Below are 21,962 nucleotides of genomic sequence, written 5' to 3'. Positions count from 1 at the left end.
GAATTGGGTACGAGTGGCGGACGGAGAGTCCGGATGGGCAGTGTTTGGAAGAGGAGTAAGCAAGTGTTCCCCATTATCGCCTGTGCTCTTTAATGTATACATGGAGCAAATGATTAAAGAGGCATGGGAAGAACTGGAGATAGGAATGAAAGTCATGAGGAAAATTAGTAAAATCAATTATGTTTGCTGATGATCATGCTCTAGTCTGTGAGTCAGCCAAGGGATTGCAAGCATTGCTGAGTTAGTTGGAAATTCAGTGCCATAGCTATGGGATGAGAATAAATGCAAATCAAACATAGGTTATCCGGTTTTCCCATGTGGCTAAGTTACATGTTAAAATAGGAGGGCAAAAACTGCAGCAGTTTATGTATCTCGGTAGTGTTTGGACCAAAATGGCCAATGCAGTAGGGATGTAAGGAGAAGAATTACGTTAGGTAAAGAGGCTTTCACAAGGTGGAGGGAGTTGATGACAGGGACGTTGAGTAAGGATGTTACGGAAAGGCTCGTTAAAACGTTGATATGGAGCATAGTTATTTACTGATTGGAAACATGGTCATTGAAGCAGGAGGATAGACATAGATTGGAGGCTTTTGAAATGTGGGAAGGATGGAGAAGGTGAAGTGGATAAAGAGAAAAACAAAGGAGGAAGTGCTATGTACGGTGAGAGGGGAGGAGAATGGTTTGTTGGGAGAAATTCTAAGGAGGCAGGAGAAGAGGACAAAGGGCGTTAGATTGGCAGCGTTGGCAGGATACTGAAGACTGTGATACAGGGCAGAATGTCAGGAAAGCAAGGAAGGGACAGGAATAGAATAGGGATGCTGACAGAATGAAAGGAGGAAGGAAGTATAGGAGGATAAAGCAGAAGAAATATTTTGTAGTAGGGTCCATCCGAAACCTACCTTAGCCTGTCAATTACCTACAATAATAATATGCATACATAAACAGAGTATTATTAACAAGGCAACATTCAGGCTTAGCAATTCCACATTTGAACCAAAATGCAGGAATGGTTGCGGTGAGATTTGCCACAAGTGGACAATGGGGACTAGAGGAGGTAGGGGGTTGAGAGAGAGAAGACTGTTTGGGGTCTAGGGCATGCAGGAAGAGGGCGAGAGATTTGGGAAAACCATTAGATTTCATTAGTTTTTCATTTGGTTTCTAGCCAATGCAGTTAGCAAAAGAAAGCTTGGAAGGGATTGGTTTGAGCACCGACCTGGATGTGTTAGGCAAATGCATCATCCTCAAGAGAAAGTCTCCACGTGCCGTCGGGGTCGCATGGCCCGTGCCCTCTCTGCTGGCCGGAGCACCCTCCTCCCCCCTGCCCTCACTCCTCCCCACTTCCGCATTCGATTGGCTCGAGACTCGTGTCACGCCCGACCTCCCCCTCTGATGACACCCAGGCAGGTGGATGAAGTTGGGCTGCCGAAAACGCCGCAGATTGGCCCTTAGGGAGTCTAAACCGCTGAGCGAGTTGGCCCCATCCACGTTTGAGGGCTGGGAGGGGCTGGGGCCCTGGTTCGAACAACCCGGACTGGTGGAAGTTGACTCTTGTTCCATGGGATCTGTGCCACGATCCGTCTAATAAGAGGAAAGCAAGAATTTCTCTTGTTGCAATTTACCCTTCAACCATAGAATTAGTTTATTAACACACCTTAGAAAACAAAAAGAACATTCACCACTATTCTTTTATTTCAGTATCAACTGAATAAATTTTACTCAGTCATTATTTTCTTTTATCTTATCTATGGAAAAATAATTTTTAACCTATTCATTACAAAAGGATTGATATTGACTTTGTAAAATATGTTCCAGCACGTTGATGCCATATAAAAAAAGAATAAAATTGAATTTTCGCTGACATTTGATACGATGAGGATGCGCAACAGGAAGAAATGGCTGGCATGCCATTCCACATTCTTGACCCGCAGATCGATCCAATTCCATCTAAATCTTCTCCCTGCCCCATAAGTGTTCATGCAGATGTCTCCATTGCAATGCTTTCAACTCCCTGGCTGACTGGCAAACTAAAGCTTGATCATGGAATGATTAAATGAATAGTCCTCAAACTTTCATTACCATCTCCAGTTCTTCCCATTCCTATCTAATCATTCTCTCCTCACCCTTCCTGAACCCAAATTAATCATCCCCCAAGTTATCATTTGCCTTGCTCTCCATCCTCTCCTTGATGATCCTCAGAATGAATCTATCTGCGTGGGATATTTAACGTGCTGTTACGTAATCCTCACATGAAGTAACCTTAACCTCCTCTAAAATAGGAACCAACACTGATCTCAGTCTTCCTGCAAACTTCCTATCCCATAAATGCTGCAGATAATTAGCCCATAAAAATATTTCCACCCACATTTTCCTATACCTTTTAGTGGTTCCATAGAAATGTTGTGTTTGGCCTTATTTGATTTCACTTCCCTTAATGCCCTTTCTATATGATCGTTGAGTAAACCTGGACCTGGAAGCTATCTTCATCTACGTCATCTTCTCTTTCAATGCCCAAGCTTGTTGGCCTAAGTTCTTTGCCATACACTTGCCCCATATATTCCTTCCATCTCTCTTGGATCATTCCTGGTTCAATTAATATTCTCCCTGACTTACCTCTAACTGTTAACACAGATTTTCCCTTCTTTCTTCCCATTAGCATTTTAACCTTCTTGTACAGCGCAACAATTTAAACCTTTCTCTGCACCTTACCCCATAACCTTGCACGGCATCTTCAACCACGCTTCTTTTGTTTGATGTTACCCATCTTAATATATTAGTTAACTCTTTGTATTTCCTTCTACATAATTCTAAAATTACATTCTTCCATTTCCGCCCTTCTCTACACCCAAATTTCAAAAGCTATCAGGCCATCTAGTGTTTTGTCCACTTATATTCCCAAATGTTGGTATTGCTCCGCTGCAATACCTCAGGGAGAGAGAGAGAGAGTGTGTATTATTACCCCGAATTAGGTCCGTGTCATCTGGATTAATTTCTTTGCAAACCTATTCCGTCTCCTCTGAAGTCAACATGTAAGCGGTGAAGGTATCCCAGAGTCAGTCCCTATCAATGGGAAAAACATCCCCGTAAACCACTTGGGGCCAAACAGTAATTGACGGTGAGTCTGTGTATTTGTAAGTTCCCGAATACCGTCCCTGGTGAATATAGGATTGATTTCCTTGTAATTCTGTTCGGGGAACTATTAACTCTGAGTAAATGTGAACATTTTAGTATTTTGAATGTGCATCTGATCACTGGCAAAGGATTACCTTTCCTCGTAAATCACCACATCCATCTCTATATTCCCCTCTTTTTCCACTTCTATTGAGGTGTAAAAAAACCCTTTATGGCTTAAGGAAATATTATTCAATATAGCCAGTCTAAAAAGACACAATAACAAGCTCAATTAATCCTTTCCACTACAGTTTTACTACGAGGGTCATCCGGAAAGTAGTACCCGTTCGTGAAATAAAAAGACAAAAGTAAATATTAACAAACATAAAAAATTTTATTTGAAAGAGGATACTTTAAACTACTTCTCAACATAATCTCCAAGCAAATTAAGGCATTTGTCATAACGTGTGACAAGTTTCTGTATTCCTGCTGCATAGTCCTTCGCCGCCAGCTCATTGAGATACGCGAGGGACCCATCTTGCACAAATTTTTGCATAATGCAGATGGTGTTTAACAATTTCATGAACAATTGTTCGAGAAACATTGGGAAAATGCTCACAGATGTCATCAATTGTGACGCGCCGATCGTTCCTCACGAATTCGTCAACTGAGCTCACCAGTTGGTCTGTAATGACAGACGGTCTCCCCGAACGCTCATCGTCGTGTGTGTTCCCCCTCCCCATGTTGAAGTTGCGACACCACCGCCGAACAGACGACTCGTCCATTACATTGTCTCCATACACCTCCTTTAATTGGCGATGAATATCACATGGGCGAACGTTTCTTGCATTGAGGAATTTAATCACTGCCCTCACTTCACAACTGGCGGCGTTCTCAATTTTTTTAAACATTGTAAACAATCACAGAAACAACACAGGCAATGCTAGCGTCACGCAACTTGGCTCAGAGAAGGCAGACAAGCCACTGAAGCTATCTGACCTCGTCCAGCGGCTACTCGCGTCGTCAGCACTTCATGCGGCACGAACGGGTACTACTTTCCGGATGACCCTCGTACATTAACTATGGAATCTCTAAAATATATGCTAAATTAGAACCACTGTTGGTGCCTGTTTCCAGCTTCAAATTCAGTGATGCTTCTAAATTTTGAAAGCTATGTCATGTATAACACCATAAATACAAGCAGAGACAAGCATTTTGTAAAACGCATCAGTGTGATTCCATGGAGTGAGACAGGTCGCATCAATTCGAGCCAGTCATACAACGTTGAGGAATGGAGATGGCATGAACAATACTCACAGTGGAAGTGGAATTAGTGGTCCCTGAAGTCCCTGGCACATGATAGCGCCCAGAATCCCTCGAGCTGCCAGCCACAACCTGTGCCCTAGAGAGGTCATAGTAGCGCTGCACCAACTGCTCATACTGCTCCATCAAGGAATGGAAGCAGACGGTGACCCGGTTCTCTTGCTCGGAAGGGTGCAAGGCACTAGACGATGAGGGATTGGAGGCCCGAGAGGTGCCCTGGGAGGGTGGAGGGGAGGTGGAGGCCTGGGGCCTCAAAGAGGAGGAGGTGGCCGAAGGAGAGGAAGCCGAGGATGACGAGAGGGGCGCGGACGAAGAGGCGGAGGCCACGGTGGACGATGTCGAGGGCATGGAGGTGGTGTAGTGGGAGAGGGGGGTGCTGGAGTAGGTGGACGATGAAGACGAGGGGTGGGACGAGCCAGACATGCTCACGGGGATCCGGTCCCACTGAGACTGCACGAATGTCCGGTTGGCTATTCCTGTGATGAGCTTATGCCCCAGTGGATCAAACGTGACATACCTGTAATGCCCAGAAGAGATGAGAGTCAGTGCACGAAGGCACTACACTTAACATTACCATTCATTTTTTTTAATTCTACAAATAAGAAATATTAACGCTCATGAAACATTTCCTCCACGTATATGCAGTCCCGATGCCAAGTTACACCGGTATTGTAGATTTATTTTATGTAATTACATTACCATGAGCAAAATTATGAAATGCAGATTGTTTTTTAATAAAAAATTGGAAGAATGATAAAAAAAGCTCCATTCAAAGTAGTACGCTCCATTGCTAGTTACACACTTTCCACGACAGGTCATGGGGATTTAACTGGAGAGCTAATCCTGGTTTTATTCTGAGAAAGCAAAACACGAGGCCAAATAAACACTCCAATTTTCCTTGTGAAATGAATCCCTACTTTCTCACCTGACTTTCTCTTTCTCTGACGCAGTGAAGCACTTGGCAAAGGGGACTGGTTGACTCCAATCCCAAAAATGGAGCTCATTGTAGGTGGCCACCACGAGCATCCTATCAGTCGGGTGGAACGCCAGGGAGGCAATCACGGTGTGGCTCTCGGCAGTCCACAGCTCACTGCCACCCTGAATCAAAGGAAACAACCACGTTACTCCACGGCACAATCAACAAACAAAAATGAATCTGCACTGGAAAATCGTACAACGAGCATCATCCATTTCGCGATCTTCCTCGTAAAGAGAAACACTTGTTCAGTGAAACAACTTTTCCCATTTAATTAATGTTAAATACAATAATTTGTTCCATGCTGAACAAAAAATATGAATTACGTGCAAGGATTCTTTTTGATATCCAATTTTTTTAAAACCAAGAAATTTTGATATCCAATGTTTAGGATCGTGGATCACTTTTCTTTCTTGTTGCAGAAGTAGTAGTATTTCTTTAGGGGATGTTGCCGGCACTTGCACAAAGGATGGTAGAAATAGGAAGACGAAGGGTCGAGAGAGAAACCCGGCGTCGGCATTAGCCTACTCTATTAACAAAGAGCACCAAGGGGTCAAACAGTTTAACGTCCCATCCAACAGAGGGCATAGTCACTCAAAGTGCTATCCACCAAGCACTTCAACTAGGGATCGGGGATACCACTGAAAAATATCCGCTGCCTCCAGGACTCAAACCAGGACTCTCTAGGTGGGAAGCCAGTACGTTAGCCACTGCACCTTTGCAATCCCCTTACCCTTTTCTTCCAAAGCAGAATGAAGTAACCAGGAATGTGAACTCAATTTATAACAGCAAAATTGAACCTAAATAAATAGTTTATCACTAAAGATAGGTACCGGGGATCTGGATGGCTAACATACTGGCTTCCCACTCAGAGGGCCCAGGCTCGAATCCCAGTGGCAATTTTGATCATATTCCAAATTACTCGCCATGCAAGGTGCTCGTTAAGCGAGGTTCCACTGTACCCCTAATTCCTCTCCATTTCCATATTTGCTAATATTCATCGATTGGTTTCCTTGTAATAATTTGTGACCTCTTTATAATGCAAAATGTTGAATCCTCACTAAACTAACAAAATGTCAAATTTACATCCTCAAACCAGGACCAGTGGAAAACTGCATAATTGGAGATTATTCAAAAACATGGGGTGAAAAGTATTTTAAAACTAAATTTCATGTTTTGCAATTGAAATATCTTACAGGATAATAACAAACATTTATTTATACAATAAGGATAAATCAATGTACACAAATAAGTTGCCTCAATGACAAACTAGAAATAAAACTTTTCATACAGCAAGATGACCGACACATTTTAAGGTTATACCCTGGTCTCACATACCAACTTCTCGCAGAATTTCCAACTTCTGCTTGCTTTTCAATTCTCTTATTTTTGTTCTTATTTCCTTTCAACTGTCTCCAGGCAATATCAAAGGATATGGTTCTATTTTAAGAGAATTTAAAAAAATTGCCAGAAAAACAGAAGTATAATGTTGCAAGCAGTTCAGATTACTGTGCCAGCTAACCACTAGCCTGATGATCACTTTCAAAATTGAGAAACCAATACTATAATATAAACAAATGTATCAACAAAAACTAATTTCAATGAACCAAAAATACAAAATATAAGCAAAGAAGTACAGTGGTGAAAGAACCTGGGAAAAGAATACAATAGGGATCAGATGACCATCTCCATGCAGCCATGAGATTTCATGTAAGCTCAGCGTTTCACAAATGAAAATTCAAGGGTTATCGAATTCAGGGTTGGTAAAAATTTTGAGATTTCATAGTACAATAAAATGTCTTGCATGTAAAATTCACTATTTCAGTCCAAAGTCGTAACTCATATTAACTTCATCCTTCGAAAAGCACAAATACCTTTGACTAAAACTCACATGCAAATCCCACACTCTCACTTGTCCACCAAGACAGCCAGATGCAAGAATCTGATTGGAGGAGGGGTGGAACGCAAGACACCACGGTGTGCGAGGATGACCAGAGAGCTTGCGGATGCCTTTACCACTTGGCAGGTCAGACACATACACATTGTGGTCCCCGTGTGTGGAAGCAACCTTAGTGCTGAAATAAAACAGTATGAATCATAATTTCACCGAATACATTCATAATCAACATTTAATAATGGCTTGCAATGACTTGTCTCACTTAATTAATGGTTGTCCGTGTTTTTATGAGATGATGCTAATAGGTTGTGTGATACATTTACCACAGAGTGATGTTTCTTTGCGACACCGCCACTTAGTCATGAAAACGCTAGTCACATCTCATTCGGAGTGTAGAGTGCAAGTCATGATTCTGTTTAATACATCATGTGAGAGAACTAAGCATTGAAATTGGTAGTTTTTGAGTTAAACTGTAGGTATGATGGCAATAAATAATAGTTTTTCTAAGTAGTCATGACTAACTGAAACTAATTAACCCATTGGCATGCATAAGTGTACTGATACGGGGTGTTGGATGTGGCCTTAATCACCACAAGCATACCAGTATGCATAATGCATATTGTTACGTGTCAGTTGATCCTGCTGCTATCTTGAGTTTTTTTTGTACTTTTTGGCTAGTTATATCTGTATATATTTGAAGCTGCCATCTGACAGCATCAATGGCAAGTTTTTCTATTCATCACTTTAGAAACTAACTTTTCTTGTCAGTAAATTTTAGGTCTCCATAAAATTTCCAGCAGTAGGAAGCCATGATTTAGTGAAAGTACTGAAGGGAAAATATCATTCAATTACATGACATTGTGGGTCACGGTAGTCCAGGGAGTGGAGCGTTGGATTCCCGGACAAGCCACTTGGGGCACCAGCAGCTTTGCCCAAGCTATGTGATTTTTTGGGTAGCAAATCTTTCTGGGAAACCAAACCGGCACAGGGAAATAATCTGACCCCCCTTCCCTGATGTGTTCATTCCACACGCCGTCGAACTTAGTACTGGGTGAACTCTACCAACAGCTACCAAACCGAGCTTAGGTTTGATCACTGCATTTATGGTTTTTACTCGACATTCTAAGCTCTGGCGATGATGAATTATGCAGTGAAGAAGAGTCTACCCGGCAGTGTGAGGTCTTTAAAGTGCCACTGGGCACAGATCATTTCAAGCCCTTTAGAAATTCCCCATTGCCATACCATTCCTTTAAGATATATCTCCAGTGATGTGAATTATTCAATGTAAATATTTAATTTTTATAAACAACATCCTTTCCACTTAATTTTTATGTACACCAAGTTTAAGAGCGGGTAACTCCTAATACTTTTGCAAAATTTTGTCAAAGCCAACAAACAACTTAATAAAGTTTCTTTTATCAAATGTGCTAATTTTGTGAATAAATAGTCATTTGTGTTTGGGGCCGCTTTATATTCCAGAGATAGGATGAGGCAATGGGTTAATGTAAGACATTTCCAGCTGATCCAGAGCACACCTCAAAAGGCAGTCTCAAAGATATTTCAAAACCATTACAGTGACGACAGATTGAAGCTGGAGTACAGAGCTGGGCAACATGAGTAACAATAAGGTTTTAACCCTATTCCATAAAGGTAGTCAATGCAGCGTCTGTTCCTCAGTGAGGCGACTACAATGGCATCTGACCCCAGTGAGACGGCCAGCAAGTGATGGTGTCACGTTAAAAACACTATTGAGGAAGGCAACGGGAAACCACCTCAATTATCATTCCCAAGATTTAAATGATGGAAAATACAGAGATTTTGAGTCCTGGGAATTACGGGGCTCGGCCCAATCGGCCGTGTGTTTCCTCTTCCGCGGTCGTCATCCCACGAAACCCTTGCAAGGGAAAACCAGCAGCAGCAGGACAGAGGACGCAGGAGAAGAAGACCAAATTAGTTAGATTAGGAACGTGGAATGTTAGGACAATGATGAGGACTGGGAAATTGGAGAATGTTAAGCGAGAGATGGAAAGGGGAAATATAGATATCTTAGGTCTAGATATTTTAGGTCATGCTTCAATGACCACGTTTCCGCGCCGTAAATAGCTACGTTCCATATCAAAGTTTTTACGAGTCTTTTCTTAACATCCTTACTCAACGTCCCCGTCATCAACTCCCTCCTCCTCGTGAAAGCCTCTTTGCGTAGCGCAATTCTTCTCCTTACGTCCCTACTACTTTGACCGTGTTGGTCCAAAACACTACCGAGATACATAAACTGTTCTACCAGCTCTAGTTTTTTCCCTCCTATTATAATGTTTAGCTTAGCCTTTTTCTTTCTAAAAAAATCGCATAACCTTTCTTTTATTAATATTGATTCTCATCCCATACCTGTCGCACTGAATTTCCAATTCACTCAGCAATGCTTGCAACCCCTTGGCTGACTGACAAACTAAAACTTGGTCATCAGCGAACCTAACTGATTTTATGAATTCCCCACCAAATTTCATTCCTACCTCCAGTTCTTCCCATGCCTCTTTAATCATTTCCTCTGCATACAGGTTGAACAGCAATGGTGATAATAGGGCAACTAGGGATATTAGGAATAGATTGGAGGGAAAGGAGGCTAATCCGCAACCTGTACATGTCTCAGACTGCTCAGGTGCGGGTGGGGAACGGGGAGTCAGGATGGGCAGTGTTAGGAAGGGGTGTAAGGAAGGGTTGCCCATTGTCACCGTTGCTGTTCAACCTGTATGCAGAGGAAATGATTAAAGAGGCATGGGAAGAACTGGAGGTAGGAATGAAAGTGGGCGGGGAATTCGTAAAATCAGTTAGGTTTGCTGATGACCAAGCTTTAGTTTGTCAGTCAGCCAAGGGGCTGCAAGCATTGCTGAGTAAATTGGAAATTCAGTGCGACAGGTATGGGATGAGAATCAATATTAATAAAACAAAGGTTATGCGATTTTCTAGAAAGAAAAAGGCCAAGCTTAACATTAAAATAGGAGGGCACAAACTAGAGCAGGTAGAACAGTTTACGTATCTCGGTAGTGTTTTGGACCAACACGGTCAAAGAAGTAGAGACGTAAGGAGAATAATTTCGCTAGGCAAAGAGGCTTTCACAAGGAGGAGGGAGTTGATGAGAAGGACGTCGAGTAAGGATATTAAGAAAAGACTCGTAAAAACTTTGATATGGAGCGTGGCTATGTGCGGCGCGGAAACGCAGTAATTGAAGCAGGAGGATAGACGTAGATTGGAGGCTTTTGAAATGTGGGTGTGGAGAAGAATGGAGAAGATGAAATGGACAGAGAAGAATACAAATGAGGAAGTACTTGGTATGGTAAGCGAAGAGAGGGGTTTGCTGGGAGCAATCCTATGGAGGCAGGAAAAGTGGATGAAGGGGACGTTGACCGGCAGCGGGATGTTGAAGACTGTAATTGAGGGGAGAATGTTTGGCCAAAGAGGAAAGGGAAGGAATAGGATAGGGATGTTGGACGGGATGAAGGGAGGAAGAAAGTACTCAGAGATGAAGAGGGACCTGATATAGAGTGGGTTGATGGATTTTGTGTTTTGTTAGGAGTAATAAAGTGTTTGTTTGGTAGTTGTGTCCATCCAAAAACCTACCTTAACCGGTAGATTACCTTAAAAAAAAAATGACAGTGCACATCATTATCACTGAAAATTTGGTATTGCAAAATATCTGCGCTTAACTTGTCCTCCCAAAGGTCTTTTGATGGACGACAAAGATCAGAGTCGAGTGACTACTCACGAAGACCTGCAACAGTATTGCGAAGATTCCCTAACCCCCTTACGACTGTCCCGCCTTGGCACCAGCAGACCATTATTTCCTATTCCCAAAAGAGGAGAAATCATCCCTTAAATGACACCACCATGGGACCCCAATGTCTGAGGTTAAATTATTTTTCTGAAACTTTTTTTACAAACTTTATACATACATACATAGTGTCTCTCCCAATGAACTCAAGAGTCTACAGGCTGTCAACCGGTTCAAGTCGCATGAGAGTGTCGTAAAATGACCATGGAAGCAGCCACACACACACACACAATTGTCAATTACAACAGAGTCGCTACTCACCCATCAGGGCTGAAGACCATTAGGAATGTTGACCTAGAAGTGGTCGGCAGATGGCATTGCTGAAATAGATTGAAAGAATGATTAATTATTGGAAACCACTCATCTCCAAATACACAAATCTTTGCATTACTCAATGGTATTTGAAGAACTCATCAAGGGAATGGGCAAACCTTCCACTTGAAAAAATTTTCTAGTGATTTCTGATATAAATCACTTTTATCAACACTGGTTAGCCCCTAAATAACTTCCATCCATCCTTTTTAATTTCTCAAAAAAGGAGAGAATATGATGGAGACTTCTATATCAAATTCAATGACATAAAATAGTTTACTCCCTCCCAGTTTCTCAAGAGGATAATTTTTACTCATATGGAGACGTTGTACTGCTATTGATATCATTGCAGAAAAGAGTCAATATATGTATCTAACTAACATATTCCTCGTGATTCTTTAGTATGAGCTCATCTTCCGCAGCCCACTGTAGTTCTTGCGGTGGTCCAGCTGCTCCGTGCCTCCTTGGCACATTTCCCATCTCTCGCTGAGAACATATCCAAGGAACATTGTACTTGGGAGGCCCAGACTTTGGAGTGGCTGACCAATGCTTGCTTGTGGCTTTGGGGTCATCATCATCAGCCTGTGTCATTCTCTCAGCTCTATGGCCTTCCATGGTGCTACTGCAAGAGGATGGGGGATATTTAAAACATTATCATACGGCCTTCAAAATGGTCAAAATATTTAACAATTGTGTTTGTATGGTACGCATTTATTCCCATTTTAGACATGGGAGTGACGCCACCAAAACGCAATAAAAATGGTTTAAAGAAATGTAATACGTTCCTGCTTCCAAATGATCAAAAAAATAAATGTCACTAATTTCATATCAATAGCCAAAAATTATGAAGCAGTTACAGGTGAAACGAAACAGAACTAGTCACCACAAAAGATGATTAGAGCAATGTTACCACTCCATAATTTGTACCCAAAGGTAATGAGTGATTTCAAAATAAAACTTCACAAATCCGCATGTATACAATTAACTTCAAGGCGACCCAGGTTTCACTGAGGTGCAGCATCATCCAGCAAGCCTGGGTTGCATCAAAGTCAATTGTATACGCGCTGATTTGCAAAGTTTTATGTCGACATTATTCATCATGGAACAATTGCGTAAAGTTATGCCCAAAACAATTAATTACCCCCCAAGTTAATATTGGTCCACATAATACTGGGATGCAAATATCATGTGGAGCATCTTCTCATTTTTGACCTTGAAGCTCTCAGAATGAGTGCGAAAAAGCCTGATCTGCATTTTAATTGCATATTTATTTGTCCAGCAGACACAGGAGTAATGAGAATACATGACAGGTGCACTGGACACGTCGATGGGATATAGATCACACTATTCCCAAATAGATACAAATACGGTTATGGCGGGAAACTAAATCACATTTTAAGTTTTACATAAATCCTCCTTGACACTAGAATGACACTCGTCCACCAGATGTGTCAATGGACTCTCCTCGGATGGAGAAATTCTTGCCTCACTTTTTGAATGGTTAGGCAGACTGATGAACAATTAATTGTGTGCACATTGATGCTGGCCCTTTAGCTGCCAAAGTCATGCTTGATGTTTCCACATGCATATATTTACACCTTCTAGTATTGTGACAGTGATAACTGTTATTCATTGTAAAGCCACTCTTGTTTTTCTTAGCATAAGTCACCGTATGTTAGATATATACGCAAGGTACAGTTAATATTCCCTAATATTCAAAAAGAAGCCTACAATGCGCGCAATAAGGTTGATTACATAGGAGTCTTACTATTTTTTCTGAACTAAAAATTTAAACTGGGAAGTTTGCTAAAATTTCAATTATAGCTGAATTCTTTGGAAACATTGATATTCATAAAAATTTTCGTTAAAACTGGGAAATCAATGACAATATTAAAAGGAAATGAAATGATGATAATTGATTCCATATCAGTCCGTGCTGGTCAAAGGTTCTTCCTGGCAACGGGGCCAATACAGACTGGAAGAGCACCGGCAACCTTCCACTTGTTTGCATTGCATACGCAAATGTTTTGGCTCGGGTCAAGGTATTTGATTCTGTAGGAGAAATTGTTTTTCAGATAAAGAACATAAATCAGAGAGCCTGGTAATTAGATGCTTCCCAATTGATAGTTTTCATGGACTAAATTTTATTTTATTTGGGCATTAATAAATTTTATTTTATTAGATGTTTTTGAAGGACTGGTCACTGTTTTACACATATTCAAAACGCTATCAATAATTGCTCGTGTCATCTGGAAATAGAATCATTGACATCGATCCTACTAGGTCTATGGGCAAGCTACCAAAAAATTCAGAATCTATTCCAAATTTGAAATTGATTTTCAATGGACTTACACCAACACATAAAGCTACGCTGCAAGCCACTTCATAAGCAAGTGGCAGGGGCCACCACCATTCTTTACATAATCTCAGAATATTATGAAACATTCATGTCATATGGCAACAAGGTCTTGTTATCGAAATGTTGCATTCCATAACCTTGGTTCTTTGAGTGGTGAAGGTCAAGAAGAAGCATTTAAAAACATCACTACTGCAGTCGACCATTTCCATTGTCAAAAAAGACAAAACCCGACACCTCAGGTACAGCTTTTACCAAAAGAAGTTGAAAATAGCCAACCCATCAAATTAATTCACTTTGCTGTCGAGTCTGAACTAAGCTGGGATAATCAAGTCCATGGGGCATGCACTCGGCTTTGTAGTCTTATTCATTCGGAGAAATTTGAAAATATTACTACTGCGTCCCTTGTAGAAGCATACTATGTATGATTTCATTTTCAATTGTAACATGGAGTGATTCCTCTGGCATCAAAACCACCTTTCTGTAAAAATAATGAAGCCCAGAGAATAATAAAACATATAAATCCACGAGCATTTCAAACCTGAGTACAAGAAATGAATAAATGTCTAATTAGTAGGGAAAGGAACCACACACCGTCATGAAGGATACGAAGTTGATTTCGTGGCACGCAGAGCCAGAAGAAGGAAACGAGCAAACACATTCCAACACTAAAATCCACAAAATGGTGAACACATATTCATTCACAAGGAGATGAGAAAATGGAACTGGCACTTAGAACAGGGAAGGGATAAAACATGAAAAGCAAGAGGGGAAACCAAGAAAATGACGGGGGATCAGGATAGTATGGTGGCTAACGTACTGGCTTCCAACTGAGAGGGCCCTGGTTTGAATCCTGTGGATGGAAGATATTTTTCAGTGGTATCCCGAAACCTAGTTGAGGTGCTTTGTGGAGAGTACTTGCATCATCCATTGGATGGAACATTACACTGCTTGACCCCTTGGGTTAAAAGAGTACCGACGCCGGGTTTCTCTCTCCATCCTTCCCTAATGGTGCAAATGACCTCAGCTGTTGGTCGCCTCCCATAATAACTACTCCTACTACTCTTTTCCATCCAGAAACAAAAAAAAACTGATAATGAATATAATGATAATGTAAAATTGGCAGTTGGGTCATAAGGGAAATCTAATTATCGTCAATCGGCTTCACCAATTCACAATTGGCAGTCATTCCGCATAAACGCACTATATACATCTCTCTGGTATTTAATATTTATTACATATTTTAAATATGACCTGATGTGTAACAGCATCCATCCTGTATATTTTTACTTTGACATTACATTTTCAATATTACATTAAAAAAACATGCTCCATATAAAAAATGCCACCACTCATTTCTCAACTTCTTCATTTAAAATCTTAGCCATCAACTCCCTCCTCCTCGTAAAATTCTTCATTCTTCAACCATCTTGGTCTTAAACACTTGAATTAGGTAAACCATTCCACAACCTGTTCATATTCCCTAATTGCACTTTGACAACCTTATTCTTTCTCAAAATTTTAATAACCTTTCTCTTGCTTACATTGGTCTTCATCGCAGATCAGCTGATCACCATCAGCGAACCTAACTGATTTTAAGAATTCCACGCCAACTTTCATTCCCATCTCCAATTCTTCCTATGCTTCTTTAATCATTTCCTCCACACATAAAAGGACTGTATAAAAAGTATCAGACAATTTTTCCCTGACGTTTGCGTGAAGTGCTGAATTCAGACCGTCGGTTAAGTGTGCCCATGACCACAGTTTGTATTTGCATCGACAAGATGAGAGCACATCATTGTCACCGAAAATTTGGGGATGCGAAGAATCTGTGCTTAACTCGTCCAGAAGGTCCTGATGGACGAACAACAAAAGCAGAGTGGAGTGTCCGCTTGTGAAGACCTGCAATGGCATTACGATGATTCCCCAACCCCCTTACAGTCACGACTGGGCACCAACAGACTATTATTCCTATTCCCAGAAGTGAAATCCTCCCTCAAAGGACACCACCACCATGGGACCCTAAGTCAAAGAAGCTTGCATGCATACCCCTTAGGACCTTCCAGGATCCACCAACCAGGGAGTAATGGAAAAGCCGCTCTGACTGAAGTGTGTCAATGCTCAAGGGATGCACTTGAGCATGAAGAATTTTGAGGTATTGTGGCAATATTTGAAATGAATCTATTTATCCTAAACTTTCCTGATACTTTTATATAAACCATGTGCATTGAACATCACTGGTAATAATGGACAACCCTACCTTTCTCCTCTTCCTCACAATGGCCATCCAGACTCTACCTCTCCCACCTCAGCAGTCTGAGACATGAACAGGTTGCCAATTAGTCTCCTGTCCCTCCCATCTACCCCTGTTTCCTATAAAACATTTATCAATTCTACTCAATTCACTCTATCGAATGGCTTTTTGGAATCTAAGAAACAGACAACTACGTGCTGGCTGTATTCTACATTTGTTTCTATTAGAGACCTCTTTGGCCTCACATGTCTCCTCCCAAGACACTGACATTTGGAAACCTATCCAATCACTCCCTAATTACTTCCTTCGGTTGAAGATTGTAAGTAATACCTTAGCTGTGGGCAAAATCAAACTTATTATCCTGTAGTCCTCACAAGCCGCCTGTTTTTCCCATCTTGGGATGAGAATATGAACTGACCTGAAGATGGCTCACATCCAAATTCTACCTCCATGAATGAGCCCAAAAATACTCATCCATGAGTTTTCTAAACCCTTACATGGTTCCACTCAAACAATTTGATTTGCTGCCATTCACGATTCTACATACAACTTCCCAGGAAATGTTTTCTTCCAGGTGAGTTGGCTTTTGTATATTGCTCACGTTAGGCGGGAGCTAAGAGCATCTCCACAATATCTGGTATGCTCAGTGACTAGACTCAATCCAAGCAGTAAAGTAGTATGCAATGAGAAACTTCCCATCTCTTTTACCCAGGAACTGTAATATATTAATACTGTATTTTTCAAAACAAGTTAGAATCCACTAAAATAGTATTGAATGCAGAGCATCCATACGAGTGGCTCTCAAATTTTTTCATGCTCTGAATGTTTGATCCCAATGAGAACTGAGCACAAAGAGCACTTAGTGGCCAAAACAGGAGAAACTGGATGTATCTCAAGAAAATATCAGGATTCTATGAAAGCATGACATTTACAAGAATCTTCAGCATTTATATTTTGAGGCACCATTCCCCAACTAAGCAATCAGAATTGTAAGATCACATGCATAAAGATGCAGTGGATTGGATGCTGCTATGGAAAATTATACCTTAGCCACACCAAAAATATCAGAGAAGCGCACAAAGGGGCATGTGGAAGAAATGGAAAGGAAAAATTTATTCATTCAGACAGAGTAGCACACCGTAGTGGTATCTGCCATGGTACCGTCAAGCTACTGAAGAAGCCTTTCACTATTATGTACATATTCCGTAGTCTAGTAATCAGAGTTTGAACTTTGATAGACCTTTGTTAAGCACTGCTCAACCATAGTAATCAACCCAAAGATTTGATTGATAGGTGACGATAGAGCACAATTTAGTACTAAGTCCAATGGCATGTGCAATTCAAAGAAATGGGGATAATTAGTTCCTATGCCACCAACAGTTTCCCAGGAAGATCTGACACCCAAAAAATTACATAGTTTCGGTGAATCCGAGGGCACAGATTTCCTAATTCACCTTCATCCAATCTGAAATGCATTTTTTCCTTTCCCCCTTAACCTTCACCAAACGCTCTCCCTTCTATCGCAATTCACAACATCACATTGCTTTTTTAAGCACCTTCCCTTCACTGCCCCTGCTGCAGTTTGCACTTTTCCACGGAAAAGAACAGGGAGGGGACATGGAGAAGTTAAAAAAGCAGGAAGAAATGGTGCAATAGGTATAAGGCAAAGGAATTTCCAGGAAGCAATGAAAAACCATACTCTTGAGATCATTACAGGTAAATTATACTATGCAGTACTGAATCAAAAAAGATTCAGGCAAGACAAGGAGAATGCATTTGAAATATTTTTGCAGATATGCTAGGGTAACAACAAACCAGCCCATGAAGGGAATGCGGCTTGGCTAACATAGTCGAGGTAAAAAAAATATGGAAAATTAAGGCAAAAGGGATATTTTCTACTGAAACATGACAGAATATCACATTGGGGTGTATTACAAACTGTGAGAAAGCTTTCATGGGCTTATTAATAGCATAAATGAGGAAGGAGTTTGTTCACAAGTCTTTTTGGGGTCAACACGACTCTAAATTTAATTTAAAATCTGCACAGGGTGTGGTATGAGTCATGAATGAAAGATTTCATAACATGGTATGACTATCTACCTAATCAAAAATTAGTGATCCAGCTATGGCCCCAAAAGGAAAAAAATTCTACTTCATTTACAATGGCTCAAGTGGAATAAATCAGTATTGAAATATCAAAAGTGGTCATGACAATGTTTCATGTGTAATATGTACTTGCTCAAGCAGAGTGGTGAAGACCTCAGCTAAAGCTGTTAAACTCTTCTCCCAGAAATGCAATGGGATGGAAAAATACTTTCACCTCGTGACTAATTTTTCAGATAAAATGACACGTCTACTGGAAATGATGCTTTATTGCATTCTACGTTTCTGTGTTGAATGGAACAGCTTGTAATCTAATGAAATCAAAGTTTATGAGATTAAACACACATGTTGGGCAGAATTACCAGACCTCATGGAGGCATGAATATCATCACAAAGATGAGCATTTGGCACCAGAAAGCTATTAAATAAGGGACTTTAAAATGCTGAAGAATTCCCACACTTAGTGCATGTTGAAATCTTGGAACTACGTGGACAACAATCGACTAAAAACAAAGCAAGTCAATATTTTAAAACTACAACAAGCCACTCTTGTTGGATTCAGAGCAAAATATAGAGCTAAACAACGATGAAAGGGATGCTGTGAAGTGAAATTAAACCCTAAGAAAATTCAAACATGTCCCACATCTTCATTAAAAATTGGCATAAGAATAAAGTAATTGTAACAACAGGCTTATTAGAGAAACTAGGAGAGAAGGGAAGAGGTTATACAAAGTCTCATAGAAAGTAAAAGGACACTTGATTTTAATTCTGACACTGGGGTAGTCATTGAGATGCCACACCATATGAGCAAATTGGATGCTATTCAAATGAGAGATAGGACTGCAAAATAGATAGATTGAAAACACACCTAGAACTGATTTCCATAGCCCCCGACCACCAAGTAAGAAGGGTTTAAAATACCCTACAATGTGATACGTAAACCTTTTCGTCATCCCCTCTTTTCATTAATAAGCACTTTATAGCACATATTCATGATGACCCACCCACTACCGCAGAGCTTACACTGGTGTTCCAACCCATATCACATTCCCGAGGGACAGCTTGCTCAGAAATTCACATATCTAATCCATTCAAAGATTTTAACACTAGGCATAAAACATCTGGCAAGTGAATATGATTGAACTTCATCTTTGCAACTAGAACCTGCAGAGCGGAAACAAAGACAAGAGAGACATCAAACTACACTTTTCCCCTGAGTTATTGAATTTCTGGCACATGTCTCATTTTTCTCTTTCATAAGGACAATTAAAAATTACAGAGGAGTTGGCAAATAAAAATGTTTGCAGGCAGGAATTCCTTGAGCTCTCTCCCATAGGCAGAAGGCCATGATGTTCATCATAATAATATCTGATTTTGCTCTCAAATTAGTTACTAAGATAAAAATTGAAATGGCAGTAATATTCACAAACCATACTGTCCACTCAATTGTCCAGTTTACGGCACAGAATTGATTTCTGGGGAGCAAACAAGGGAAATTTGCTATCACCAGAAGTAAAGAATTGACTGGTAAGGTGAAATTTGACAAATAATTGTAGCCAATCCCTGTAAAATAACCACGTTAATATATAAGTGTCACACTTGGAGGGAAATGAAGACTGCATGAAATTAAGAGAATAATTATGCCTATGACATTCTTTAATTTCAAAGGATTACATAGCTTAACACAGAAATGCACATATCTGTAAATGCTTTGAATCCACTTTACTCACAAATGGAGACTGGGTGGCCTGGATATATTTCAACAAATCATTCCATTAAATTCTTAAAGGTATTTTTAGGAATATCGCCCAGGAAAGCAGCAGTCTTTAAATAAAATCTCGTAGCACAGATACCTCAAAACAATGACAAAGGATGCTCAAATTCAACATGATGTGCATGAAGAAAAAGGGCACGAATGATTAAATCGGATACCATCATGAATCCTCCCAACGAATCAGAAAATTTGATTCCATATATTTATTTAAAGCATGTGACTCTAAATACACAGCAGCAAATTGGCAGAATAACACAATTTTTTTAAAAATATGAACTGTAGCATAGGCTGCCCACCATTGAAGAATTACTTGGTGTTATCAATGAACGCTTGCTTGTCACCACAACAGCGGATGACAGGAAAACGTAATGTTAATATGAAAATGTTTTCAAGAACTAAGTTAACGAGAGTACTGCCTTTATATTATAAAACTGAACAATACTTCTAGAATTAATGTTCACATTAGTTTTAAAATTGCATTAAACAACTGGGCACCACTACGACGACGAAGGATACAAAATGAAATACGCAAAGCCCAGTAAAATGTTCGATGGAGAAGTACTATGAAGTATTTGAAGGATGCAATCATATTCAACAGGGAGGGGTAAACGAAGGAACAGCTTCACTACGGTAGTGTGTGACAGGAAACAAAACTAATGAGTAAATATCCCTACTCCATATCATTTAAGGCAAACAATGGAACCTTAAAATATATGTACAAAAACGAGTTGGAAGATTTCGAGGGCACCTTTAGGTAATATAGTATAATATGCTTTAAAAACTAATTGCACTCCCAAACCACGAATACAAGCATCCTATGAATAAACTAGATTGTACGGTAACATGAAACAATGATTACGATGATACCGGTTTATGCAATGAAATTACCAACTTTATCATTGATGGCACTAAAAACTGCTAGTCTTCAGTCAATGCATTAGGGTAACTTTTGAGAATAATAAAACCTAAAATTCACCATTAGGCGAAGGATTACACATATCATTAGTCCCCAGCGCATACATCATATTTGCATTAATATCGCGTGAAAATAATGATCCCAATGAAATGAAGAGCAGCTTTAAAAGTAACGTACACATTCCCCTGAAAGACGTTACAAATAATTTTAAATAAGCAAAAAAATCTCACTTCTTTCCGAACATTACTTGAAGCACTTATACACCTCGATTAGAGAATAATTCAGGGAAATTCGGCTCAAGTTATACTTACGTTACTCATCCTGGAGATATTATGAACTGGATGCACCGGCGACAGAAACAATGTAAACAATAGAAATAATACTCAAATCTTTGCATGAGAAAACTTCATGCAAATGAAATGAGTTTATAAGGTCTCCATCCAATATTCCTGTGGCAGAGAAATAGAAGAAATAGTGAAGATATAATGTTTCACGTCAGTGGTGAACACGACACTCTTCCAATGGTGCGCAAGGCTTCGCACGACAATTGAAATGATATTATTTTGATCGAGTTTCAAAATAAGCAAACATATATTAAATGAAAGCTCTGATGTCGCTGAGATACATTCTAAATTCATGATTAAACGTACACTATCCTAGTATTAAAATTGCCAAAACCAAAATTTAGGATTTACTAGATCGTCAATTACTTTTAACGAACGAGCTGCCCTCTATAGCGCCAAAATGAAAGGCTTTCGGTGTAGTAATGTTCGTGAACGTTACGTCTCTTACTCCTTACGATTACTGCCGTAATTTAATTAGCCCCTCTTGCTGAATAATCAATAACGGACATAGCTAAAATTCGCACCGTGGGGCAAGTTGAATACTGATAAATTAATTAATTTACGTGAGAAAACTGAAACTATGATGCGTTGACAAGAAATCTCAAAGAATAATCCCGCTTTAAAATGTATCAAAATGCTACGGTTAAAGTTAGTGGCGCGTTTTTGCACAAGGAAACGCCTTTAAATAATATTGTACCTTCTGGGCTCTTGATTTTCGGCAATTTTGGCAGTGAATAAAGTAAACAACTCACAAATAAATGTGTATTGCTCTA

At 40.1% G+C, this 21,962-nt stretch overlaps 1 protein-coding gene across 1 annotated transcript in view; it reads right to left on the bottom strand.

Annotated features, from left to right (window-relative positions):
• LOC139698999 (mucin-19-like) overlaps positions 1-21,316 on the bottom strand; it is an 88,290-nt gene extending 66,974 nt beyond the window's left edge. The window contains exons 1-7 of the mRNA XM_071597993.1: positions 21,157-21,316; positions 11,824-12,064; positions 11,392-11,450; positions 7,299-7,482; positions 5,357-5,529; positions 4,426-4,948; positions 1,214-1,578 (exon numbers count right to left, since the gene is read on the bottom strand). Of these exons, the coding sequence (XP_071454094.1) occupies positions 1,214-1,578; positions 4,426-4,948; positions 5,357-5,529; positions 7,299-7,482; positions 11,392-11,450; positions 11,824-12,057 (1,538 nt within the window). The 5' untranslated portion in view covers positions 12,058-12,064; positions 21,157-21,316. The remainder of the gene's footprint in view (positions 1-1,213; positions 1,579-4,425; positions 4,949-5,356; positions 5,530-7,298; positions 7,483-11,391; positions 11,451-11,823; positions 12,065-21,156) is intronic.
• Positions 21,317-21,962: the final 646 nt, after the last annotated feature.

Source organism: Hetaerina americana, unplaced genomic scaffold, assembly GCF_022747635.1.
Source record: "Hetaerina americana unplaced genomic scaffold, ioHetAmer1.1.p SCAF_9, whole genome shotgun sequence".
Classification (NCBI taxonomy): Eukaryota; Metazoa; Arthropoda; class Insecta; order Odonata; family Calopterygidae; genus Hetaerina; species Hetaerina americana.
The sequence above is the reverse complement of the archived record's forward strand: the minus strand, read 5'-3'. Positions and strand labels throughout refer to the sequence as shown.